This window comes from Sceloporus occidentalis, unplaced genomic scaffold (assembly GCF_023333645.1).
Source record: "Sceloporus occidentalis isolate IW3139 unplaced genomic scaffold, rSceOcc1.0.p SCAF_2, whole genome shotgun sequence".
Classification (NCBI taxonomy): Eukaryota; Metazoa; Chordata; class Lepidosauria; order Squamata; family Phrynosomatidae; genus Sceloporus; species Sceloporus occidentalis.
In genome coordinates this window covers 201,412,136-201,432,466 of record NW_028316982.1, presented here as the reverse complement: position 1 = coordinate 201,432,466, position 20,331 = coordinate 201,412,136, and the positions used below count along the sequence as shown (strand labels likewise).

General features: G+C 38.4%; 1 protein-coding gene across 2 annotated transcripts in view; it reads right to left on the bottom strand.

Moving 5' to 3' along the window:
* Nucleotides 1–322: 322 nt before the first annotated feature.
* The window catches only part of ERG (ETS transcription factor ERG), a 45,412-nt gene continuing 25,403 nt past the window's right edge, over nucleotides 323–20,331 (bottom strand). Inside the window, exons 4-9 of one of the 2 annotated variants that reach the window (XM_089512001.1) lie at nucleotides 19,665–19,745; nucleotides 12,841–12,912; nucleotides 9,495–9,563; nucleotides 8,518–8,574; nucleotides 6,846–6,893; nucleotides 323–2,615 (exon numbers count right to left, since the gene is read on the bottom strand). In XM_089512001.1, coding sequence (XP_089368127.1) covers nucleotides 2,095–2,615; nucleotides 6,846–6,893; nucleotides 8,518–8,574; nucleotides 9,495–9,563; nucleotides 12,841–12,912; nucleotides 19,665–19,745 — 848 coding nt within the window. In that variant the 3' untranslated portion in view covers nucleotides 323–2,094. The remainder of the gene's footprint in view (nucleotides 2,616–6,845; nucleotides 6,894–8,517; nucleotides 8,575–9,494; nucleotides 9,564–12,840; nucleotides 12,913–19,664; nucleotides 19,746–20,331) is intronic. The other variant, XM_089512002.1, reaches the window with a different exon arrangement.

The window sequence follows — 20,331 nt, the reverse complement described above, 5'->3', positions numbered from 1 at the left end:
TACTGAAATAGCTAATCCTGATTTTCCTTTATCTCACCAGCAGAAATTCTTCTGAATATTGAAAGCAAATCTTCTAGAACTAGGTGCATTTCCCAGTCTAAGGCCTGTTACAGACTGCCAAAATAAAGCTGCTTCGGGTCTCTTTGGAGGTATGCTGTTTAAATGATGCATGCACCCTAAGAATCCGGAAGCTGCACCAAAGCTGCACTCCAGTGCTTAGGAATGGAGTGTGGCTTTGGCGCGACCTTCGGACTCTTAGGACCCATGCATCATTTAAATAGCATACCTCCAAAGAGACCCGAAGCAGCTTTATTTTAGCAGTCTGTAACAGGCCTAAATTTAGCAATAAAAGCAGAATGGGCATACCAATAACATTATGTTCTTTTATAGCATTTGTCAATCAGTGTCTGGGCTGGCAGTCACTTCCACCTGGCCTGCTGAATTGTATTGATGACCGATATTGAACTGTGTAGGAAATGAATCAGCAATTAATGTGTCTTTTTACTTTAATCTCTAGTATGTGCCAGATGTCCACCTTTTGTAAGATTAACCACATTTATAAATGTACAAAACCTTTTGAAGTCAATAAAGAAAGAAATCACACATCTGGAACAAAACATGGCTGGCATCAAAGTCACAAGATGAAAATGCAGACTACATTGTCAATCTGAATTGCCGTGCTAGGCCAAGCTTATTTTATTACATACATTCTGCTTTCTAAGTACTAGTTAAGTTCATAATGTAAACATGAAGCATACAGAGTTAAAATTCAAGGCCACAATATTTCTGATTGTCCCTTTCTGTATCTTTGGTTGGCCGAGATCAACTCGTAGTGTATAAATGCATAAGTTATATAATTATTATATAAAAAGGAAAAAAATAAGGTTGGCTTGTATATTTCATTCTGACAAACGCACAGCGTTCGCGACTCAGAAAAGAAAAACTGGCGCTGCCTAACAAAAATATCTATATGAGTTCAGACTTTGGCAAGTAGGGATTGTCTTTTACCTTCAACTGGTAGAAAACAATTTCCCTTAAGAAGAATGAGGTCCTGTGTTACTTTTAAATATTAGACAATTCCAGTTTTACATTTTTATAAAGAGATGTATACTCTGATATGATTACTTTCCCATTTTGGCCCTTAAAAACTCAAGTCTTTTCTTTGATAATACTGGAAATGGTATAATACTCAACACAATATTTCTCAAGTCCGAACAAGTAATTCTTCATAGTTCAAATACTGTCCAGTTTCAGTTTCCCACTTCTCTAGAAGAAAGGTCTTTGCCTTCACTCATGATTGCCTTTCTTTTCCTCAGTCTGACCCCTTTCCACTTCATGTATCAGACACAGGCTCACATTAGTGCTCTTGTGCAGCACCCATTCATTTCAACAGGGCTTGCACAGGAGAACTTCCTGATGTATTGTGCCCTTAGTCTACAATCACACTCTTGCCCTTTAGCACATTCTCAGTCCCAATATTTGGCTCAGAGCTCTTTAACACTGTCAAGAAATCTTAGCTTGCATTGTCTTCACATTATGAAATAGCTGATTCCTCCCTCTTAATAATGGAATGCATTGAAGTTCATTCCAACTAAAATTATTGTGCTCAAAATCAGGTCTTGCTCTAGACAAATATTTATGACACTGTTCTCTATGTTTGTTTTAAAAATGCAGGTAGTATTTTTATGCATTCATATATTCGTGCACTGTATCCTAGGTCGTAACAGAATTATCCTTATATTGCTGTTGTAGAGGCCCAATTTTCACTAGCATACCAACATGACATAAAAGCTTATAAACCATTTCTGACTCCTGTGCTGTAGTTTATCATTACCTCTTTTTTTTAACCTGGAAAAAGTATTTCATTGTTTGGTCTGTAGATGTGAAGTCAGCTTAGTTTATATAGTAGCATCATTAAACTTCTTTAACATTTTCCTGTCAATTTTCATTAAAAAAGCATTTTTCTATGACATCCTTTGGTCCTGGTCAACCATGGCATGTCTTTTAGGCACTTTTGCACATTTTTCAAATAAAATTTAATTATAATTGATTGTACTCCATGAAGAAAGGTCCTTTAAAAAGAATCTTCTTGTTTTAGTAGTAAGTGCCAAGGTGAGAAGGCATATGGGTGGCTGGAAGCCTAGTGTTAGGGTAGATACTTCCAGTTGGTGAATTCCAGTATGGAGTAGGTCCGCCAAAAAAGTTGGAGGAAGTGACTGGCAAAGCAGGTGCATGTGGAGCCACAAAGTTCATTTTTTGGGGATGTGCATGATATGAACTCATGTAGGGCAGGTCTGATGGATATTTGTACATGGATGATTCTGGAGGATGTGGCTGCAGGGCCTGAGCAATTCCATGGAAGTCAAACTTGTAAGCATAACGCTTACCGTGGACTTTAGTCATTATATTTTTGTCATAGTAGTAACGGAGAGCACGACTGAGCTTGTCATAGTTCATGTTCGGTTTGCTCTTCCTTTCTCCCCAACGCCGGGCTACTTCATCAGGGTCAGTCATCTTGAACTCTCCATTGGTGCCTTCCCAGGTGATACAGTTAGAATTGGTGCTATCTGACAGGAGTTCTAACAAGAACTGCCATAGCTGTATCTGCCCACTCCCTGCAGGTACAAAAGAAAAGGGGGGATATGGGGAAAAGAATATGTAGAAACTGTTTGGTATGCATTTTCAACACAATATTTGAGGGATATTGGCAATGTACAGCCTGATGGGCATTTGCAGCCCTCAGACAACTTCCATGAACCCATTTGTCTGCTCCCATTTTGCCTCTCTGCTGCCCATCTATTAGTACTGGAAACAGCTGATTGCATCAGGAAAGAAAGAGAGTTCATGATGAGATGGCAGAATCCCTATCACATGCTTTGCCCTGATTCCTTTGGTGTGTGGGAATGTGTGTATTCACATATTTGCTTTTGTTTGTATGTGTGAAAGGAAGAGACAAGGAGACTAGGTCCCACATCAGAATCAGCCACATCCATTTCAGTATACAGCACTTGACTTTTTGACTACTGTTACACATAGACTTCAGGGCTAGAAAGTGGGCTCACCCTTGGTCTAGTCTGATCAAACTACAGCACGCCCTTTCCTTACACAGGGATCTGTTCCAGCCCCCCTGCATAAGAAAAAAAATGCATATGACCAAGCTCCATTAGAAGTAATGGGGCTCGTGCCTGCGGCATGCCCCATTACCTCTTTCTGGTATGCTGAGGCTTCCTCCAGCACAGGCTTCCAGCATATGCCACACCCATGTATAACATGGGCACACTGTATAGACACTTATACTGCCAGTCAAGACAGTGTAGTAGTTTGAGTGTTGGATTATGACTCTGGGGGCCAGTGTTTGAATCCCCATTCAGCCATGAAAACCCACTGGGTGACCTTGGGCAAATCACACACTCTCGGCCTCAGAAAACTCTGTGATAGGTTTGCCCTAGGGTGGCCATAAATCAGAAACAACATGAAGTGCTATACTACTTTCCCTACCTGGGAAAATTTCATTTAATTTTCTGAAAATAAACTTGCCAATGTTTTTCTGGTTGTATATCTGCCAGTGACATTTTGGTAGCTAATTGGTAGAATCTGGTCAAAGTCATGACAGACATGCCCTTTGCTGTTTTAGAATCTTGGCCTCAAAATATTGTCTTGGAATTGTAAATTTCAATGTTGAAAATGCACTAAACTTAAAATATATAAAGCCTGGAGAAGTTGAGTAATGAGGAAGCCCATTATTTTTCTGCGTGATTATCTGATATTTGAGAATAAAGTTTGCAAGCTTTTTTTCCTATGAAACATGGGAGAATTGTTTCTGAATTTAAAATGGTAGAATTTAATGATAATCCAAGAAACTAATATCAATAGCTGTAAAATAAGAGAACAGAACAAAGTAGTTGACAGATTAGGGTAGCATTTCCCAATAGCATTCAAGCAGAGCTTTGCTGTTTAATAATAGCTGGGAATTATTTGTTATATTAGTACAAACTAAAATTCTCTATGTTAAACTAACAACTAACCAACAATTAAACAGTAATATAGACTTTACTATTTAATACTATTAAATAGGACAGAGATTACTATTTAATACTATTTATGTGGCCATATAATCTATGTTAATGAAAATATTGCATGTGATTACATTTTGATTTTTTTTTTAAAAAAAGAGGACTATATCATTGCAAGAAAGCCTTTTACCCACCTTTTAAAATGCCTAACTTTATAGGGGCTTAGAAACTAATTTATAGCATCATAATTCGAGGAACCTGTACTTAGGACAAAAGGCTACTGTTAGAACAGAACACAAGAGGAACAGAATGGTTTCTAATTGGAAAAAGAGTCAGACAAGGCTGCATCCTTTCACCCTATCTGTTCAACTTATATGCAAAAAAATATTATATGAAAAGCAGGCTTGGACATATAAGATGGAGGAGTGAAAACAGGAGGAAGGAATATCAACAATCTAAGATATGCACACAAGACCATACTACTAGAAGAAAACATCAAAGACCTAGAGCAACCACTAGGAAGGTAAAGGCAGAAAGTGCAAAGGCAGACTTACTGCTGAACATAACAAAAACAAAGTAGTGGCCACAGAGGATCTACATAAATTCAGCCTAGGCAATGAGGAAATAGTACAAAAGTTCCTGTACCTTGAGTCAAACATAGATCAGAATAAGGACTGCAGTCAAGCAATCAGAAGTATAAGAATTGGGAGGACAGCTATTTATTTATTTATTTATTTATTTATTTATTTATTTATTTATGGTATTTATACCCCACCCTTCAGCCCTAAAGGCTCTCAGTGCAGCTATGAAAGAACTAGTAAAGATCCTAAAGAACAAAGATACACAACTAAGCACAAAAGTTAGAATCATATAAACAATTACATTCCCTATTACCATGTATGAATGTGAGAGCTGGATGATTAAGAAAATGGATAAAAAGACAATAAATTCATTTGAGATGTGGTGCTGGAGGATAATGTGGACAGCCAAAAAACAAAAGAATGGTTCCTAGAACAGATCAAGCTGAAATCTCCCTGGAAGCCAAGATGATTAAACTGAGCCTGTCGTACTTTGACCAAGTCATGAGAAGTCATGACTCATCAGAAAAGACAATAATGCTAGGAAAGGTGGAGGTAAGTAGAAAGAGCAGAAGACCACACAGTAGATGGATGGACTCTATTAAGGAGATCACGGGTATGAATCTGCAAGAACTAAGAAGAGTAGTGGAAGACAGGGAGTCTTGCAGATGTCTCATCCAAAGGGTCACTATGAGTTGAGATCCACTTGAAGTTAACTACTACAACAAATATCTGTCTTATAATAAGACTTGGAAAAAATGTATAGTTCAATAGGACCTATGTCTTGACAAGAATTCTTACCACAAACACTTTAGGACTAGAGTTATTTATGCTGAAATACCACATACTTTTAACAGGAAGAAATTCTACTGAACTCAATAGGGCTTATTTCTATGACAACACTTTTAAGTAAGCAAGCTATTTAGTGTAGGTTTCAAGGAATCATATGACTAGTCCCTTGAGGCTGGTCTTGCGTCTCTCAAGTAGCAGCCCTCACACCATGTAGCAAATTACTTTTGAAAGTGAATGGAATTTTAAAAACATGTATGTGATATAGTAGGGTTTTTATTTGTTTGTTTGTTTGTTTGTTTGTTTATTGAAACATTTATATTCTTCTCCACATCATATGATGTCAGGGCAGTATACAATAAAACCAGATTAACCAATTTAAAATATGAATAGTAGGAAATAATTTTAACAACTATAAAAAATTAAAAATATTAAAACAGAGCAATTTAAATCAGTTTAAACTGTTTAAACCATAACCTACTTGTAGATTTGGATAAAATCAGATGCTTTAATTAAAAAGACCCCCACAACAACCCATTTTTAATGTGTTGGTACCAATTGGACCTCTAAGGGGAGAGTATTCCTTAACCGAGGTGCTGCAGCACAGAAGGCCCTCTCCTATGTCTTCCCACAGTATATTGTCCCCATAGGTCCTCTTCTGCAGAACTCTATCCTTGGGCAGGTTTATTTAGGAAGAGACACTCTTTCAGCTACTGAGATCCCAAGCCTTTTAAGGTTTTAAATATAATCATCAGAACCTTGAATTAAAATCAGAAGTATATTTACTGCCAGAGCAGTTCCTTTAAGATCAGTGTTATATGGTTACTGTGTGATGTTCTGGTCAGCAATCTCATATTTTGCACTAACTTCAGCTTCTAATTTGTCTTTAAGGGCAGTCTCATACATTTCAGTAGTCAAATTTGAATGTTGCTGATTGTTGTATTACTTATTTTTCTGTCTCTACTTTCATTTTTGTTCCAGTTTGTTTGTGGGTTAACCAATTATAGTCAAATAGAATTGAATAACAATGTCAGGCTGCAGTGAAAGACAAAGGCTAATATTTGGCTTCTACAAACTTACAGTAAATCCTTAGTATTTTTCCTTTAGCCACTGGTGTCTTTACACTTTAATCAGCATTGCTAGCTAAGGCAAACACATACTCTTTATCACAGACAATATGACCTAAAGAATTTAGTTCCCTGTCCCTTTCCTATTTTTGAGACATCTTGCTTGACATCTCTGTGATATCTTGCCTAGAGTTACTGAAAGCCTAAATTCAACATTGTGTCCTTTGAGTTGACCTAATAAAGATATCACCTAAGCCAATCAGATGGCTACCTTATGATCAGCATAGCTGCCTCTGCTTTTTGTAGAATACAAGAATATCAGCTTCACCATAGTGTTAAATTGGCAATATATATTCCCTTTGGCGATAAAAATCCTAAACAGTATTATCTCTTAATACCTGGATTAGCAAGACGGCTGCTGGTTGGGCCCAGAATTTGGTAGGGATCTAGATAAAGAAAAAAAAGACATAAATTATTGCTTATGACATTAATGTTTTTCATCAGAAATCAGAAATCAGTTTTAACATGACATATATTATTTGCAGTAATAAGTCATTTTAAAAGAAGTAAATATAATGCAAGATCTTTGTTTTAAAGGATAGTTATATTGCAATAAATAACCTTCAGTTATGCTGGTTGGATGTAGACAGAAATTACACTAAATTCTTGGTGCCAGTGCAAACCTAGGTTACAATGGCATACTGAAGTTTTGATGGTGCAGGAATATAACCTCACCTCATTGTTACTGCTATTATAACATAATTATGAAGGCTTGAGTAGATAGGGAAACAGGCAGAGTTGGGGCACAATGGAGAAGGTACAACGGATTAGCCAGTTTTAAGTGTGTTCTCTACCCATTGGGGATCATGGGTAGAAAAATGCAGGCTAACACCACTTTAACTGCCATGGCCACATCCTAGAGAATCCTGGGATCTGTAGTGTTGTGAAGCACCAGAACTCTTTGGCAGAAAAGACTAAAGACCTTGTAAAATTACAGATCCCAGGATTCCATAGACTGGAGCTACAGCACTTAAAGTGGTGTCAAACTGCATTATTTCTACAGTGTAGATGCACCCCATGTCCTAGCTTCTGCACTGGCATAGAGTTACAATGTTTTAACAAAATGCAGTCGTGTAAAAATCAATGAAGAGTCTTATGTATGATTGCTGCCTCTGTGTTTCAGCTATTAAGCGTTGGAAAGATGAATGACAGACAGCAATAGGTTTCTTTGATTAAATGAGGATAACTGCTTTATTGAGAAGCTCCTGAATTCCAACTAGTTGTCTTAGGTGTAGCTAGCAATGAATGCACCAGTGCTGAAAGCTTGCACTTCATCCAATGTCCCCACTGAAGCACCATCAAAAATGTGGTTACCATAGGTAACTATCCTACTGATGAGGCATAGGAAATATTTTGGAAATTTTACTACATAAACTAACAGTTTCATTTTAGAGCAGACATTCAGGAGATTATTGTATGTCATTTTTCGCCCGATCCGGGCACAGGCTGGGCACAGGCTTGAACGAGTGAGAATAGGTGTAATCACACAGGAAAATGCCACCAATGCTGCCAGGAGACTACAAGGCATCCCCCAGCCTTGCCTTGTCTGCTGATTTTGAAGGATGGAAGCTTTCTGTTCTTAAAAATCGGTGGGCAAAGCGCAGCTGGGGGATGGCTTGTATTCTCCTGGTGGCATTGGCGGTGTTTTCCTGTGTGATAACACCCATTCAAACCCGTTCCCACCTGGATTGGGAGAAAAATGACGTGTGATAAACTCCTCCATTTCATTATAGGCTCTTGCCAATAATGGATAACTGCCCAAATCTGCTCAAACTGTTATAAGATTCATGAGCAATTTCTATGAGCCTTCACATACAAAACATAATTCATAGAATTATCAAGTGTTAGTGATGGAAAGCACCACAAAGGTAATTGAGTCCAAACCCTTGCCATGGAGGAATACATAACTAAACAGCTAAATCACTCATGAAATAAGCCCATCCAGCCTCTGTTTAAGGAACCTGAAAGATGGAGAGTACAGCACTCTAACTGTATGATCTCTAGGCTTACCTAACTGAGGACGCTGGTCTTCTGTTTTTGGTACTGTTGAAGATGATGCTTGAGCAGCTAGAAAAGAAATATGTAGGTGTCTTTCCAACTTGAAACCCACTTTGACTATCCCCCACACACATGATTTTAAAAAAAGTCAAAAATTATTAATTTGACTGTATTTTATTAAGGTGGACTTTGTCGACCTTAATAAAATACAAGTTTAAATATTTGCTAATTTCATAATTTGCTTAAGGAAGAGCAAGTATTTACCACTGAATGGATGAAGCTGTTGATCACAGTTATAGAGTATACTATGGACCCCCAAAGGGGAGGGGGGAGAGCAAGAGGAGGAAAGAAAAGGAAAGATTGTTTTTTGTGGGTTTTTCAGGCTATGTGGCCATGTTCTAGAACAAGGCCACATACCCCAAAAACCCACAAAAACTATGGATGCTGGCTATGAAAGCCTTCGACTTCACAAAAGAAGGATTGTTATTTCCATTTCTTGCCATTTTATAAAGAAAACTCTAAACACCTTACAGTAAAAATATAGAAAGTTACTTACAAACAATATATAAAGAGCACCTCCCACCCCAGAAGAAATTACAGAGCTAACACATTGTCTTAAGGTTGGTATTTTAAAAGTAACCAATCACTTTCCATCACATGTCTGGGAGTAAAGAAATGCCTTAATCTGACACTGAAAATATAATAACGTTGAGGAAAAACAAGCCTCTTTGGGGGCAATATTCCCTAGGCAGGGTCTCTCTCTTTATTATCACCACCTTCCTAACCTCTATTGAGGACATAAAAAAATAACTGATAAGGATCTAGTCTGGACAATTTCAAAATGACATACATGTGAGTTATGAAGTAAAACCTTTTATTCAGGAGCTGAAATCAGTTGTTTTGAGTCTAAAATTTAATTTACAGGGCCAAATTGGTCAAACATTTCATATTATTTTCAGTATGTTTTCAATTTCAACCCCGACGTCTACCTTTTGATTGTGGAGTTTGGTGACTGTGGCTTGTCCAGGCTGACCTCCTGGCTGGTTCATAAGGAATATCTGTGTAAAAACAAAATTATATCAAATATGTACAGCCAAAAGTAGGAAAAACAATTAGATGTCAAACCTCTCCACATAGTATTATTCCAGGAGCAAACAGTGCTCATGATTCTAAAATATTAACCATATTTGAATGTTGAATTCTACCCAGTCTAAATTCTGATTTATGCAACAGTCCACCCCACTACTATTCTGTATAAATAATCTCTTCCTAGAGTTATAATCAAATCTGTTGTCTAGCTTCTAATCACCATCTATCTAAACTGAATTCTTCTTCACTTCATTCTTAAAATTTTAAGACACTCTTAATAGGCATACAGTATCTTGCACATAGTTGTGACTGGAAATATGGAATTGCCAGGGATGGGCAAATTGTAGCCTGCGAGCCCCAAGGAGACTCCCAAGATCTCTCATGCAATGCACAGCCACCGATTTTCCAGAGGCCTCCCTACATTTCCTTTGGACAGAGAAAGAAAGATGTTTGTTGCTTTCAGAGAGGTTTTCTGATTGTCAAAATCAGCAGACATGGGATCCCCAGCACTCTTCTCCAGCACTACATCTCAAATGCATTGATTTTCTTCCTATCCGCTTTCTTTACTGTCCAGCTCTCACATTGACACATGGTAATAGGGAATGCAACGGCTTTTATGATTCTCAACTTTGTGCTGGGTTGTATATATTTGCATTTTAGAATTTTCTAGTTCTTTTATGGCTACTCTCCACATTCTTAATCTTCTTCTGATTTCCTGGCTACAGTCCCCATTTCTATTAATGTTTGATCCCAGGTATGTGAACTCTTACCATTTCTATTTCTTGATTGTCTAAGTTGAATTTGTCAAGATTCTGCCTTTACACTTTCTTCCTTGATCTTTCTAAGTAGTTGTTCCAGGTCTGGGAAGTTTTTTGCTAGTATTATGGTGTCATCTGTATATCTTAGATTGTTGGTATCCCTTCCTCCTGCTTTCACTCCTCCTTCTGTGTCCAAGCCTGCTTTTCTTACAATATGTTCTGCATAAGTTGAACAGATAGGGTGATAAGAGGCAGCCTTGTTTGACCCCTTTGCCAACTGTGAGCCATTCTGTTTCTCTGTGTTCTGTTGTGACAGCAGCCTTTTGTCCTGAGTAAAGATTCATCATCAGGACTATCAAATGTGTTGGCACTCCCATGTCTTCAAGGACATTCCATAGCCTGTCATGTTTATAGCAAAGCCTTTGACTGCATAGATCATGACAGGCTATGGAATGTCCTTGAAGACATGGGAGTGTCAACACATCTGATAGTCCTATAAAGCACATGCTGATTTTCTTTTGGAATTCCCTGGTGTATTCCATTATATTTGCAATGTGGTCCCTAGTGCCCATTCCTTTTCTGAACCCTATTGGGACATTTCTATGTTACGGAATTTAAAGCATAATTTTGCTTATTTGGGAGATTAGTGCTATGATCCTATAGTTATTGCAGTCCTTTCTGTCTCCTTTTTTGTGGATGGGTATGTATATTGATTGTTTCCAATCTGTTGGCCATCGTTTCACTTTCCATATCTGTTGACATACCTTGGTTAGCACTTGATTGAGTCTGTCAATGTGGATTGCAGCAGTTTGATTAGAATATAATCTGTTTCTGGGGACTTGTTTTTTGCCATTTCTCTTACTGCAGCTTCCATCTTGCTTTTAGAATTTGAGTTTCATCTTCATATGGCTCTTCATTCCATGTGTCCTTCATATTGTCATCTCTTTTATATAACTCTTCTATGCATTGCATCCAATCTCTTTTTATTCCTTCCTGGTCTTGAATTATGTTATTTTTTTGGTCATAGGGTGTTCCGGTCCTTGGTTTGAACTTCCCTTTAATTTCCCAGATCTTATGAATAGGTCTCTTGTTCTTCCCTTTTTGTTGTTGTCTTCTTTTTCTCTGAATTGATCATTGTAGTAGTTTTCTTTATCTTTTCGCACTAGTGGTTACTGTTGCATTCATGGTTCTTAGTTTATTCCTATTTTCCTTTTGTTTTGCTTCCATTCTTTCCTCTACACTTCCAGTAACAACAAGAATGCCCTACACTTCCAGTAACAACAACCTCAAAGTGGTAACTTATATAAGCCAATCACAGCATGCTTATGCTGTATTCATCATGGGCAATAACACCACCGAGCACTTGCATGTAAAATTTTTTATTCTGAATACAAAGTTTTCCACTGATAGTTTACTGCACCCTAACTCTGCCCATAGGCCGGCACATATAGGCCGGTCTGCATAGGCTCATAGTTTGGCTGTGTTATTGCATCTGCCATGGTATTATAAGGTCCCCTGCAGTATAACAGTCATATGTTCATACTGTATTTCAATACCATAAATGTTAATTTTATTATTTTTATTAAACATCTTTTACTATAAGCCTGAAAACAAGAAGGCAAAATATGTCTATAACCTGAAAAGCAAGATACTGTTATTGTTTTTAATGAAAGTGGAATTTCTTCAAGAGCACACAAGCAATATAATAAATTATTGCCTACCCCGAGACATATCCATGGATATTACCATGTTTTTGCCATAGGGTATACCAGGAAGCATCTACATAGAAACACCTATACTGTTTATCTAGGTGAAATGATTTTCAATCCAGTGTATAATATCATGTGCCAAATTAGCAAGTAAGGAAAAGCTAAGCATCATAAACTTTTAGAAGTTTCCTGAGCTATCTATTTACACAGGTTGTGTTATAAATATTAGTTATATAGTGAATGTGTCTCTCTATGTATATATTTCTGATAGACAGGCAGACTGACAGAGATACCACATGTAACAAACTCAGTTTGTTCTCATTTCCTAGCCACAGGAATAGTGTTGAGATGTTTGCAAAGGAAACCACCTTTGTTATATGGGCAACATTCAAAAATGGTCTTCTGCTGTCAGTGAAATTCAATAGAACTGAGAGAGGGAGGATTCCTTCTCCCTACTGTAGCCACTTTTGTGACCTCAAATCCCACTCTAGCAACTGGCAAACCTTCCATTAATCTGGGGCTGCATGTGGGGGGTGGAAAGGTGACAAGAAAATTCCAAAAATTCTATCAGTAGTCCTCTGTCATCTTAAAAACTTCTTAAAATTGTCTACAGTAAGGAAATGCTTAACTGGGCTTCTCTCAGTAGTATTTCTAACATATGCTTATATATTTTATATATTCAGGACTCCTGTTTTAGCCTAAAATCTAAGAAAAAGATTGAAAGTTTAGAAAACCAGATTGCAATATTATTTAAAGCCCCAAACATGCATCCCGCATACCTGGCCTGGTAGTAATTCTTTGTGTTGATTCAGGATATACTGAAGTATTTGGAAAAATAAAAGCTGCACCTCCTGGAGACAAGAAGAAGAGAACAGAAATCAGGATAACTTTGCATTTACTGTATCTCTTGGAATGAAGCTTATGAACATGCATATTGATGTTAGAGAATGACAGAGCATTTGATCTCGCATCAGGTGTTTACTAGAAACCACTTCTATTGCAGGATAATACACTGCCAGAAAATCAAGCGAGAAGGTACAGTGAATATCTCCATGTATTTTCCCAAGTAGGAGAAGCTGTACTAACATGACAACATATTTCATATTGGCTTTGCTTTATCTTTGTGCAAGTCACTTGTCCAGAAGAGACATAAGCAACATGAAGTCTGGTAGGCATATCTTATATCAGTTATTTGAACTACCATGTACAGATCTAGCTGCTGCTGTATAGTAGCCCACCATGGGCAGGTCTGGGAAGGAGCAATGAAGCCAAGTGAAGTCACATGTGGATTCAGGCTTCATTTGCTTACCTATTGCCCAGTTCACCCACTGTTTGTTGCTCTACTCAACTTTTTATTGGAGCCAATGAGTTGCTGATCACAAGTATTTGGGCAAATGAACATTATATGTCTAAAGAAAAAGTGAATAGAAAGGGGGCATGTACACTCCTTACTATTCTTTTATCATGGAGAAGATGGGGTGGTTAGTATGCATAACTCAAGAGTGGTACAGCCTGGTTTAAATAAGAGCTACAAGTCTAACTTGCTGGGGAGTCTAGGAGTTATTGTCCAAGAACATTCTCAAGCTCTGGTTCAAATCCCTTGAGCCATGAAGCTTGCTTTAATTTTGGACTTGTCTTTTTCTCTCTTTCTCCTTCTCCTTCTCTATATCTCTGTCTAAATTACTTCAGGTTTTTTTAGTAGGGTAAGCCTTGTTAGTCTGTTGCAGCAAAAGTAACAGAGTCTTATGACACATTGTTGGTTTTGTTGTTGTTGTGTGCCTTCAGTCATTTCCAACTTTCCTAAGGCAAACCTATGATTTATTTATTTATTTATTTATTTATTTATTTATTTATTTCCTGCCATTTCCCAAAAACTGGGACTGAGGGTGGCTATCATGGGGTTTTCTGGGCAAGATTTGTTCAGAGGAGGTTTGTCTTTCCCTGAAGTTGACTTGCCCAAGGTTACCCAGTGGGTTTCATGGCCAAGTTGGGACTCAAACCATGGTCTCCAGAGTTGTAGTCCAACACTCAAACTACTACACCATGTTGGCTCTATGTAACACATTAAACAGTAACATTAGTGTGACACGTAAAAGAATTACAAATGTTATTTAGCCAATGCTTCTGTGGACATTTTCCAGATGCTGATGAGGGACGGCAGTTCACAAACTTTTATATCAAATAAAATTTCCAATAATAATAATAATAATAATTTGTATACTGCCCTATGGGAAACCAATCCGGGCGGTTGACAACAATAAAATATAAAATATAACAATTAAAAACACTTTATCCCTCCCCTCCGCTTAAGACAGTATTAAACAGTATAACATATTAAAAACACAATATCAAAGCATAAAAACAACAATTAAAAACTAAAAACCCTGATATCCCTCTGTTAATCCTCAACCATCACTAAGATGGGGCCACGGGAGGAATGAGGGAGTCAGGGAACCTGGGCCGGGATGGTTAATCTGGAAAGGCCTGCCAGAAGAGATCCGTCTTGACCACTTTTTTAAAGCTGTCTAATGATGTTATCTGACAGATCTCATTCGGCAGGTCGTTCCAGAGTTTGGGGGCGACAGCAGAGAACGCTCTCTGGGAGGTCGCCGCAAGCCTAGATTTTAAAGGCTGCAGTAAGTTCCTCCCAGAGGACCGGAGAGCACGGGGAGGATTGTACGGGAGGAGGCGGTCCCTGAGATAGCTTGGGCCCAAGCCATTTAGGGCTTTAAAGGTGATAACCAACACCTTGTACTGGGCCCGGAAGCTGATAGGCAGCCAGTGGAGGGACCTCAAAACCGGAATAATGTGGTCCCTCCTAGATGTTCCTGAGACAAGCCTGGCTGCCATGTTTTGAACCAGCTGTAATTTCCGAGTCAAGCACAGGGGTAGCCCCATGTAGAGTGCATTACAGAAGTCAAGGCATGAGGTTACCAGCGCGTGCACAACCGTCTCGAGATCCCTTACTTCCAGAAAAGGGCGCAGCTGGTGTATCAGCCGAAGCTGATAACAGGCACTCCTGACCGTCGCATTTATCTGATTTGTCATCAGGAGCGACGAGTCAAGGAGCACCCCCAGACTGCGAACACAGTCACTGGAGGAGAGTGTGACCCCATCCAGGACTGGAGGTTGCAACCCAATTCTTGGTTTCGGGGCCGCTACCATGAGCACCTCTGTCTTGTCTGGATTCAGTTTCAATCTGTTTTTCCTCATCCAGCCCATTACCGCCTGAAGACATTCATTGAGAGAAGAGACGCCATCAGAATTCGAGGCCGACGAACGAGATACGGAGAAATAGATTTGGGTGTCATCAGTGTACTGATAACACCCAGCACCATGACTCCATATTATCTCACCCAGCAGCTTCATATAGATGTTAAATGACATCGGGGACAAAATAGCCCCCTGAGGAACCCCACAAGTGAGGTACCTCTTACTGGAGCTACAGTCCCCGAGTAGCACCCTCTGAGACCTGCCCGAGAGGAAGGACTGGAACCACTGCAAAGCAGTGCCCCCAATACCTAACCCCCTCAGGCGGTCTAAGAGGATGCCGTGATCTATAGTATCGAAAGCCGCTGAGAGGTCTAAGAGCACCAACAGGGTCACACTCCCCCTGTCAATGTTCAGATGCAGATCGTCGGTCAAGGCAACCATGGCAGTCTCAACCCCAAAGCCTGTCCTAGCCTTTAAGGTGTCACAAGACTATTTCTTGATGTTTGCTGCTTCACAGGGTTCTTGTGGCGGCATGCACAGTCCCCTTCTGTCTGTGATGCAAGAGTGTATTTATGAATACTTACAAAGAAGAAGAGAGCAAAAATTATTTTCTTAAAACAGATGGCTAAAGTTATAAAGCACAGGTACTTTGGATTCAGGTTAGGGCTAATTTCTCATGCTTCTCTGGAAAATTATGGATAGATGTAAATGAATTGTTAATGATATAATATTTTGTCTCTTTGTATGCTTCTGAACACATGAGAAATATGAGAATTGTGTTTTGTATTATTAAATGTTATATGTCAGTAACCACTTGAGAATTCTATGCAAACTGTGTAGAATTTTACTGTAGAAATCAGGAGGGTGATAAATGTAGTAAATAATAATTGTTATTGTTTATATGTGCCTTCATATCCTATCATAGGGTTTCTTGGCAAGATTTGTTCAAAGGAGGGTACCACTGCTAAATATGACTTGCCTGAGGTCACTCACAGGGTTTCCATGGCTGAATGGTGATGGAACGGTAATGACTCCAGGTCTTCCAGAGTCCAACACGCAAACCATTATACCATGCTGCCTCTCAATAAATAATAACAACATGTAGAAAACACAGCACTGAACTATCAGTTAAAATGTACTTGAGTTTCTAAAAAAGATGCCCAGAGCCAAGAATAACTATTCATTCTTATGTAGTATTATTTCTGGTCACTGTAAGTCATTAAAACTCTCAGGCATGACAACATTTATTTCATCACATTGAAGACATTATTTTCAAATATTATTGTTGGTTTCTGATGCACAAGTTTAAGAAGAGCTTCATTTTGTTTTTCGTTTTTTATCTAAAAGTCCAATTTGAATCGCAAGTAATATTAGACCGGAAAGCCAATAACATGTCTTTTTCTCCCCCCCCCCCCCCCCCCCAAATTTATGACTTGATTTGATGAGTTGTTGCATACATAATCAGCTCATGGTATCCTTTGAGCTAAGATGTAGGAATGGATTCTTCATTAATTTTAAAGAAAGCAGCATATAATTTTAGCATTTTTCTTCCCACTGCAAGAATATTTTTAAAACTTTACAGTTTTTAAAAGACTATTTGCAGTTTGTGAATTACTTTCACAAAATGTGCACAAGGCATTTTTGTGCAGCCCCTGCCTCACACCCATTCCTTAAGGAGAATCAGAGATACAACAGAGAGATGGGAATAGTGCTTCAATCCACCCCAGTCCCCCCATTCCTTAAGGAACATCGGAGATACAACAGAGAGGTGGGAAGAGGGCTTGAATCCACCCTAGCCCTTCCAGCTGAGTAGGAGGACAAAGAGGACCATTAGAGAGGCAGGGGAGAGTTAGGCAAAGTGCCAACTCAGCCTATTTTCTGCCCCCAGCTGAGCCGGAGTACAGAATGCCACTGGAGGACAAGGCAGGAGAATGGAGATTAATTTTTCATACATATTTTCCATTTCATTTCTACTCTTTTCATAATTGTCCCTTCTGTACACATTTTCCCGAATGAAAGAATTTTGAGGAGTTCCCATGTTTAAAATATATGTACGATTCTATGCATATGAAATATACAACTTTCATAAATGTGCACATTTCAGAGGCACAATGCTCTTTGTCTCACAATGAACAATTTTGGTAAGAATCTCAAAACCTCTAAAATTATTTTCCATTTGTAGCTGAAACAGCAATAGTCACTCATGTCATTTTCTCCTTGTACCTCTGTTACTCAAGTGAATGTACCCATAGCAGCAGTTCATTGGGGTTACTTGTGTGGTGTTTGTTTCCTGCAGCCTACCACAATATACAGTAGACCCTTGTTATACGCCGGGGTTTGGTTCCAAGATCCCCTGTGGATAACAAAATCTGTGTATACTCAAGTCCCATTAAATATAATGACATTGCAAAATGGTGTCCCTTATAAAAAATGGAAAATCAAGGTTTGATATTTGAAATTTATACTTTTTTGAACATTTTCAAATCGTGGATACTTGAATCCGTGTATATAAAATCCGTGTATAAGAAGGGCCGACTGTATTAACAATTTTGCAATAATGCAAACATTGTACTGGGGAAGGGGTGGAGGTGGAAGAGTAAGTAGGATCCCTTAGAGCCTTCTTCTACCGTATCCTCTGGGATGTAAGAAGGTTTGCCTGGCTCTGAGGTCAAGTTTAGACATTTCACAGTTCTTGCCAATTTATTTATTTTTACATTGATATTTCACAGTGGTGCTGTTGGGGTGGCTAACAATGACTACATAACTAAAATAATTAATACATAAAAATAAATTAAAATAGAAAGAGCAGCAGTGGAGCATAGTTAATAAATACCAAGAGGGAAAGAGAGGGAAAGAAAAAGAAATAAAAATACAGTGTGGCATAAAATGTCTGAAAATATCTAGAATTTTTTTTTTTTTAAAGGATTTGTCTTCCATGAAAATTATAGAAATCAAAATCTCTGCTGAGGGCTTGCATAGGCTGGGAACTATATGCAAAAGCACATCTCTGCTGGGAGTTCCAGACATGATTGTATTTACTTTGCGGATTTGTTATGGACATTTGCTATGTACGCATATAATTCTTCATTCATTTGGTTCTTAAAGAGAGCAACAAATAATTTTAGCATTTTTCTCCCAACTGCAAGAAATTTTAAAAAATTATGCAGTTTTTAAAGTATTTGCAGTTCCATTTGTGGAACATACTTGCAAAACATACTTGCAAAATAATACAGTTTGAGGCCACTTTAATTGCCCTAGCTGAATTCTAAGGAATTCTGGGAACTATAGTTTTGTGAGATATTTAGCCTTCTCTGTCAGACAGCTCTGGTGCAAATATAAACTACACTTCCAAGGATTCCCTAGTACTGAGCCAGGGCAGTTATTTCTGAAGTGTGCTTTGGACCTAAACTAGTAAATTTGCTATGGTCCTTCAGAGGGCCCATTTCAATCCTGTATCCCAGGGCAAGTTCCCTCAATCAGCTGATGAACTGTTTAACAGGTTTCTGCAACCTCACTATACACATAGAGAATCAGGAGATTAGAGGGCAGGCTAGGGTAGATCCCTCTTCTCTGGCTTATTTTACATGGTCAGGAACTGTTCTCTTTTAAATAATGGGAAACCCTTCTAATACAAAATTCGTTACTGGAAATGCTACAGCCCAGAAAAAGTTGCATGCCCCTGCTTTCTCTTTTGTTTTGATTCATTTATAGGATACAGGAAGAGTGAGAAACAATGGCTATCATATTCTGTGTGTGTTTGTGTCCATGCTGGAGCTTGAAAAGGTTACTTTTTGGACAACATTTCCCATAGTCCCTCAATCAGGAGGGATGCTGGTTAGAGGATTCTTGGGCTTGTAGTCCAACATGTAACTTTTTAAAGTTCTTCTTCATGAATATGTAAGAAAACTGGACATTTTCTCCCCAAGACGCCAATATTCATATTGAAGGACTTCTTCACATGGCGCACTGTCCACATAGACTTAGAACTTTACTGCACCCGTTTCCCCCCATTACGGGTACGGGAGGAGGATGCTTGTGTGCCAAAAACAGATTTTATCGCACGCCAAAGTGTCCTCCAAAAGGCTCTGTTCCGTCCCCTGGCACCAAGCCATCCCTGTTCAATGTTGAGGGGCACTAAATGTTCTGGTTGGAAATTTTCTGACTGAGGAAAATGGTGTCTGCAGCATCTGCCCCTAAATACTTTCCCTATTTATGGTGTGTGTGTGTTTGTAAGTATTTGTGAGAGAAAGTCACATCAATTCTAGAAAGCATGTTACACTCTTAAGCCTTTTCATCCTTCTTAAATTTACAGTTAGCATGCATCTGTTAAACAGAAATCCTGAGCTTTAAAAATATGGCCTATAGGAAGGGGGAGCAGTGGCAGCATTACCTGTATTTCTAGCATGCATTAACCGTGGAGAGTTTTGTAAGGCCTTATCAACATCATCTGAAGTCAAATGTGGAAGAGGAGCTACAAAACAAAAAGCAACACCAAAATTTAAAAAAAGATATTCAGAAGTATCTCAATAACCACTTTCTTTTATTCTAATTGGATTGATTTTTGGTGATTCTAGCATCCATTCATTCTGCTCTTTTGGGGTTTGGGTTTATGATACCCCTGGAAGCTGGGAATTAATTTAATTCAACATATGGACATAGCCTGGTGACTAGTAAGCCTATGAAAATGGCAATGTCATGTTGGTGTTGCATTGCCTGCTTTTTTTTTTTTAAAGAATATAAGTTTGGTTATTCATATTTTATGATGATAATCTGCAATATGTTTCACTATTCTTCAAATAACCAATTTACTCCTTCTCCTCCCTGTAAGTACTGCTTATAAGAATTGTTTTATTTATATTTAGGGGGCTCTTTTTTAATTCTTAAACCATGCAACTTCCATTTTAATGGGAGTCTGAAAAAGTGCTCCTTTGTGCAGTGCAGAACAGATATATTTAATCATGCCTGGAATTCCTTTACAAATAAATATGCCCATGTCATTATTTAGAATTATTGATTCAGTAACAGAAAGCAGAAAAAAATATGTGACCAGAAAAAAC